Source organism: Nematolebias whitei, chromosome 4 (assembly GCF_014905685.2).
Source record: "Nematolebias whitei isolate Nwh7 chromosome 4, NemWhi1, whole genome shotgun sequence".
NCBI lineage: Eukaryota > Metazoa > Chordata > Actinopteri > Cyprinodontiformes > Rivulidae > Nematolebias > Nematolebias whitei.
Genome location: NC_056501.1, coordinates 12,503,211 through 12,510,661, shown reverse-complemented (window position 1 = coordinate 12,510,661; position 7,451 = coordinate 12,503,211). Strand labels below are relative to the sequence as shown.

At 40.2% G+C, this 7,451-nt stretch overlaps 1 protein-coding gene across 1 annotated transcript in view; it reads right to left on the bottom strand.

Moving 5' to 3' along the window:
- The window catches only part of enox2 (ecto-NOX disulfide-thiol exchanger 2), a 171,200-nt gene that overhangs the window by 74,766 nt on the left and 88,983 nt on the right, over nt 1-7,451 (bottom strand). Inside the window, exon 3 of the mRNA XM_037675199.1 lies at nt 2,481-2,609. Coding sequence (XP_037531127.1) covers nt 2,481-2,609 — 129 coding nt within the window. The remainder of the gene's footprint in view (nt 1-2,480; nt 2,610-7,451) is intronic.

Genomic DNA, 7,451 nt, shown 5'->3' with positions numbered 1-7,451 from the left:
TATTAGCTTTGCTCCTGTGACTTATGAATAACCATAATACGAGACATAAAAAGAGTCTAATTAGGAAAAAGTGAAAACATGTTTGAGTATGTACAGCCTAAGAGCTTGTCTCTTTCTTATTCCAATGATCACATCAAGGTCTTTTTTTAAAGGCTTACAGTACATAGACCAGAACCAACTGGCATGTTCACTGAGCTGTTTGACAAAATCTGCCTGAGTACTTGATTAAGAGTAAGAGCTGTTTCACTAACCCCCCTGACAACAGGCATTTTAAATGATCAAACACAGGTGCAAATTTATAATTTCACTAATTACCACGTTCCATTTATGTTCGCCAGTTTTATTGCCACAATATTGTGCATGGTGCATCACTGGCATGGACTTCATTAGCGTTTTTAGTGAAAACAGTGCTTTCCTTTCTATGAAGTTAAATGGCTGCCGTTAAGTTCCTCAACAGCTGTAAATAAAGTTCAAAGTAAAGTGCTCAGCAGGAGTTTTTCAGCCTCTACCAAACGCCTTTCATCTGTAATGCAGAGCCCAGAAAAGCAGAGTTTATATTAAGCATTCGTCATCCATCGTCATGGACTTCATCTCAGAAGGTTTTCAGATCTGCATTATGAAGGCCCTCCCCCCATCACAGGTCTGATTTGATTTAGAAAATTTGAACACTGAAATTGTATTTGGATTACAACAAAGCAGTTGCAATCATTAATTGAAAGATCTGATTAAAGCCTAATTTAACCAAGACCATAGTACCAATTAGACAAATCTTTTGGCTGGTGGTAGGAGGTGCAGCTCAAATCATTGCACAGTAGTCCCTCGCCACTTTGCAGTTCGACTTTTGTAAATTTGCTATTTCATGGTTTTTCAACGACTGTCAACTTTAGTATTACTCATGATTGGGACGGTACGAGATAAAATGTTATAGGAAAAAAAAAATACTTCGGACAGGCGCCGCCATTTCGTAGTTTTCGTTCAATAAGCCTACATTGTAAGGTCAGTCCAAACAACCAAGATAAGATAAGATAGAACTTTGTTGAGTTTGCAGAATTAAAACGCTACCAAGTAGCCAACAGTGCACTACCCAGAATCCAACAGTGCTTCCAGCCCGCTGCTTTCTGCTGAAATGGAGGGAAAGTTTTGCTCTCTTTACGTTTTTGTGGACAGTAACTACTTTACTTTGCGGCCTACTTCCTGTGTTTACTTTCTTGATCTGGCATCAGACACACAACAGAGAGAATATCTGCAAAACTGCATGTAAGAGTGACTGTGTAAAAAGAAGTGGAACCAGGGAAAAGAAGCTTACATCTCAATCAGAGATTTAAAGAATAATATAAGTCTGAAAACCTACTTTCGTTACTGTACGTTACATTTTTCAACTTGGTGTCTTTATGAAATGCTTACCCACTTCAGGGGAAAGTTTTTTTTATTTTTTATTTACGTTTGAAATATGTCATGGTTGTGTCTTGATGTGTGAGCGTGCAATTGTGTTTTCCCTAATATTTCTTGAGGAGTGCATTTGGAAGACTGTTCATCTCCACACGCGCACGCACACGCACACACGGATGACATATTTCAAAAATGAAAGTGCATTTCAGCTAAGAAGTGGGAAGTGATTTATAAAAAGCTTTAGGGAAAGGCTTCTACTGAGGAGAGAAAAGATGTGACAGAATAACTCTTCAGTGATGAGAGTGGGAGGGTGTAGCTGAACCTAATGTTATAGACTGAGTAATCGGTAAGACTGGTTATTGTAAGAATATATTGGCTTAACTTTGCAAAAGAAAGGTGAATAGGTATGTTAATTGTTGCAGTTTAAACCCCCCAGAGTGATTTCAGATATGCTTATTACAAGATGGTGAGCTTAGAAATTGGAGGAAAAAGTTGATAGTAACAGTAACCCACCACAGTTCATGTCCCATTTTTAAGACCTGTCTGAACCAAAAATATTATATTTTATTGTAATCATTTGATGAAAAAAAGGCATTTAGGAACAAATCTAAAAGAAAACTTCACATTTTCTATGTATTTTTTAATTTGCTTTTTTAAATACATGAAACTGTGTCTTCAAAACTGGAACTATTAATGTAGCTACCATACTTTCTGTCGTACACGTTGCACCGATAAGTCGCATCAGTCCAAAAATGTCTAATAAAGGGGGGGAAAAATATATAAATAAGTCACTTTGCTGTATAAGTCGCAGCTATTATGCATCACAACTGACGCATTGCGTTTGCTGTGCGTCACCGCTGACCACCCGGAAACGTGGGCCTGTGTTGTGCCAAAAATCGACTGGCTGGTCTTGAACATATAAAAGTAATTTTCCAGGTTGTCCCTGATTTCCAGAGTTGCTGCACCCTGTTAAAGCATCATCTTAGTAAGAAGATGCTTTGTGTTTGTAATACAAAAACAGTCTTTATAAAACAAAAGATATCTCCACCTGAATGGAAATGCTCTAAATTTAGACATGAAGTGTGAAGTACCTGGTATAAGTGGCTGTCCGGTCATTCCCATGGGAGGCATTCTTAAGTTATTCATGGCTGCCCAGGCATTGGGGTCTGACATCGGCATTGTTATTGAGTTGGAGTCCATTGTCATGTTACAAATGCCTTCTGTGGAAATAAACAAACAAAAAAGGAAATGCAGAAAGAGTTAGTGTCATTTAGGTAAATAACACACACTCCATCTCAGACAGAAGGTGTTGTCATTCCCCTATCTGATACAGAAGCCAATCCGTAGTGTTGCTCATTTGCGATAAAAGGAATACTTCTGGGTCGCACGGATCGCCGTTGAATATGCTAGATTAAGGAAAATGTACTGGTATAATTCCATTTATGAATAAGAATTGCCTTCATTTACTTAGAAAAGTATGTGCTCTATCTCTGCCGATTTTCATGTTGCTAATTTACGCCACTCGTATTTCTGTTAAAATCATTGACATATTTATGTCATGGTTAAAATGACATGCCGCTTCACCACTGAGTGGCGCTGTTTCACCATGGAAATAATTAATTATGTATCTTGCAGGGTTTTTTCCCTTATTCAGCCCAGGCTGGGGGTCAGGTCTAATGCGTCGCATATCATCTTAACTAATGATTTGTAACGGAAATACGAGTGGCGTAAATTAGCTACATGAAGATTGGTGGAGACAGAGCACGTACTTTTCTAAGTATATTAAGACAGATTTTATTCATTAAAAACGTTTATCCGTGCGACCCGGGAGTACACTACGGATCGTGCTTCCGTAACAGACTGGGGAATGACAGGCGTGTCCAGCAGTACACAACAAGTACACCGAGCAAAAAAACTAACAAAACAAACAAACAAAGCATCCAGCAAGTTTCCAAAATAAAACAGCCTGGCTGTTTTGTGCCTGACTGACCTTGTGCCCGATTGCTCCAACCAACTAAACGTCTGTCTTCACAGAGGTGCTCACACCTGCTGATGATCATTTATTCATGTTTGTTTGATTATCGCCTGGATGCTACTTATCCTCAAAACCTTTGTACAAGCAGTAGGGACAGATTTATCTTGTATTATCACCGTTTCTGCAGTCTATTTTGTTTTTGTAAAATAACGAATGGTGCTTAAATTAAAAAAAGGGTTTGATATGTAAAGCTGAAAAACCTTTGGAGTCAGAGCATTTGTAATGTGGAGGGGACATGCTGGTGTGTGTGTGCAGGAGGGGTCATCCCCCAGAAAAATCTGAATAAAGTAGATGCCATTTTATGCATTCTGGTGTATTTTAACTGGTTACGCTGGTGAAGATTCTCAGTCATCCAGGAAATGGTAAATAAAAAAAAAAGTCCAGTTATTTTAACGGTTTTAAACATCTACGCTTACCTACAAAAGTAAACACTTGATTCAATAACTATTATAGAGAGCACGGCAAAAAAAGTAGTCTGACCAACAGCTCTCCTTGTGTAAATAAAGCACACTCCGCTTCTCTCAAGCATCTTAGCCCTAAACCTCGGAGAAACACTGCAAGTGGTGTGAAGTTGTTGTAGGTAACCAGGAAAACCTGGAGTGGATTTTTAGTGGTTTGAGTATTCTCCTATTAATCAAGTGGAATGGATTTGTTCATGAAGAAATAGAAAGTGCTGGGTAAACTAATATTTCATGGTAAATGTGCGGGGGACACGTCCCCTTCACATAAAACTTGTTGCAATGCCTATGGTCACAACACAACATGAACAGAGATGGCAGCACCAGGTTAGAAGGTAAGCAGAAACCAAACTGTCCCGGTTGTGGAAAAGAAACATAAAAAGGTCAGAAATCCAATCTTTGCCACAAAAACACTGCCTAAAGCAACAAAGTGTAGACCTTGAGCAGTTTCATAGATGAAAACTTTGATCTTGGTTATTATCTAACAAAATATTAGTTTTACTGAATGTTACTTGGACAGTTGAGTACTTCTGATTAGATTTCTAGCCCGAACCTGGAGCCCGGCCCCACCTGACCCAGATTCGGACTGGGCCGGGCCATAATAATGTGCTTAATGTGTGGGCCGGGTTGGTGTCGGGCTTTTCATTCTGTTAAGGATGCGCATGGCTGACGATCCAATTTATGCAAACATGGCTTGCCATACTACACCTGCTGCACACGGCCATTTGACTGCTCGCTGGCCGGCAGGTTGAAAGAGGTAAAAAGTTCAGTTAAGCTTCAGATTGACTAGTGCCAACGATCCATCAGCCCAAATGGACGTTCATTCAGCCGCTGCACTCAGCGGACGTGTGCGGCCGACGACCCAAACAGGTGAGATCACAAAATATCAGACATGTCAGAGCAGGGTTCAATGCAGGCAGAAGCAAGGGAAGCGTTTAATGCACTTTGACGGCTCCTCAACTCCGATCTTCTGCCCCTCAGCTGAGCGTCCGCCAACCGTTAATAATAGCTGGTGGTATAAGCAGTTAAAGCTTATTTAAAAATGTTGGGGAGGGTTTCGGGTTCGAACCTGTAATTACTGTTAATTCGTCGGATCGGATGGGATTCGAAGATGATGGCTGCGGACTGGGTCGGATTATTTGGACCCGAGTGCAACTCTACTTCTGATACAGTTCAAGAGAGGTCTGAAACTATGCAGCGGATGAAAAACAAAAAAAACCCAAAAACTAGTTTGTGGACTGGACCAGTTTTAGATTAATGGGATCCAAAAGTAAATGTGTACTGTTGTCAAGGCTTTTCTAGTTACCTCCTTCCAACAAATTGTTCCTTTCTTTGAGCCTTGGGGGAAGAGTGGAGGGGGCTGCTGTGAGCCTGCAGTCAGTCTCACACAACAGTGATTTCAACAGTACTGTCACAACAAATCTATTTATCTTAGTGCTGCTGTTTGCTTGCTTCAACTAGCTGGCCTTTTGACACGTCCTGTCTCAGTGACCTGTGCTGGGAGCCCAGTGGAAATGATATTGTACCACTGTGGAGACGATAGAAATGGAAACATTTGTTTTTTCAAAATTTGCTTAAAGCAGCAAAGTTGACAAATCGGATTAGATTATTATCATCATCATCAAACTGTACACCACAGAGTATTCTGGACATCTTTTCTTTGAAAGCCAGAGAAAACAGTGTCTAGAACAAGATTATATAGCACTAAGCATAAATCCTGATGCTATCAGGCACTTCCCAGACAGTCTATTACTAAACCTTGGAAAATGTAAAAAAAAAAAAATAAAACCTCTACTTTGCCCAATAATATGCACACACACGCCAAGCCGACAACCTCAGACTTTCTGCTTTTGAGTGTAGAATAATAAAACAAATACATTTAGGACAACACCATAAAAGCCCTGCAGTAAGGTCAACACGGACACATACGTCAAGCTCCATCTCCCCGTCTGCGGTCTATTTTACAGCTGTAAATGCTTTTTAATTCTCTCCTCTGGTCGACCTCTTTCTCTCTGACAGACCTGTAAATTGCTGTGACTGCTGGCTGAGCTGAGCTGCCCTCTTCTACAATACCTAAGCCAACACTGCTGTTAATAATGAGGAGCGCTGCACTCTGCGCACACTTCACAGCACAGAAGGTGCGAGGCTGAGCACACGGTGAAGCCAACAGGTATAAATGTACGTGCCTCCGTGTGAACAACAGCCACTGCAACGGTATTCTTGGTGTTCAGACACAGCTGGCAACGTGTAATATTGCTGCTTGCCTCTTTGCCTTCCTTCCTGAGTCACTAATTGCAGAGCTGTCTGCTGTCACTGCCATAGAGAGGCCTGACGAAGCCATGCACATCTGCCTGTTGCTGTGACAATGTCGCTGACGAGGACTTCACAAGCTTGTTAACAAACACAACCCCATTAACTTGGGACACTTTGCAGGAGATAAAATGAAGAAAAATAGAGGTGGGGTATTTTATAGTAGTTTTATTAGAGTTTACAGTACATTAGCCATTGTCTCAGAAGAACTAATGAACACACTCACTCAGGATTTGATAAGTGATGTCATCAGTCAAACGGAGTCTGCTTGATCCGCAAAGAAAATATTATTAATTAGATGTTGGGAGAGCAAAAATTGGTGTTGATACAAAATTCAACATGACCTAGAACCCCAAAATTGTGCAACATTAACATCCATACAGTATCCATTCTTATTTATTCTAATATTCAGATCATTTTGGTCAGCTTGTCCTATAACCATTGACAAGTACTGTTAAATATACAAGAAATATGGGTTTAAAAAGATGATTTGTTTGATTCTAACAGTATTATTAAAGATGCACTTATTGTTTGGCAGGTGAGACTGATCAATTTATAGCTTAGTTGGTGACAGCACACACAAATACTGACTGCAAACACATCGGTGAGGGCTATTTATGGGACAGATCTGGCTTGGCAGGCCACAGCCTGATGAAGTCTTTCGGATAAAAGACGAAACATTTCTCCTAAAAGAAACTTGTCTAGATGACTTGATTTGAACCTTTTTTGGTTTCATCTCCCTGGCTTATTGAGCTTACAAACTTTTCACATAAAAATATAATTTATTTTGGTCTGGTTCTTGAACTAGCATTAGCATGTTTTTGGTGCGAGAAAGAAAATTGTAAAAAGCAACGCCATTTATTCTTTCACCTATTAGCGTCTTCATTTTCTGTACCTCTGACTTTTCATCAATACAAACACCTTCTTTGAGGTCTACCATGCGTTACTTTATGCCACTCATTGTCTTATATGGTATGGCCTAACATACACATACAAACCTCTTTCTATTAACTAACTAAAGTTTCCTGACATGAACTTTTGTGCGTCAGTCTTTCAGTACTTTTGATTTGACAGTGTGTCCTTACGGGAATGAGTTAGCCTCTGTACTCCCTAAACGTTCTATGTGACACCATCACATTGACATGGGAAGCTCAAGGTAGAATAATAAACAGCTCCAGAAGCACCAGGTTGCACACACGTGCAGGCAAGGATACACACACACACACACACACACACACACACACACACACACACACACA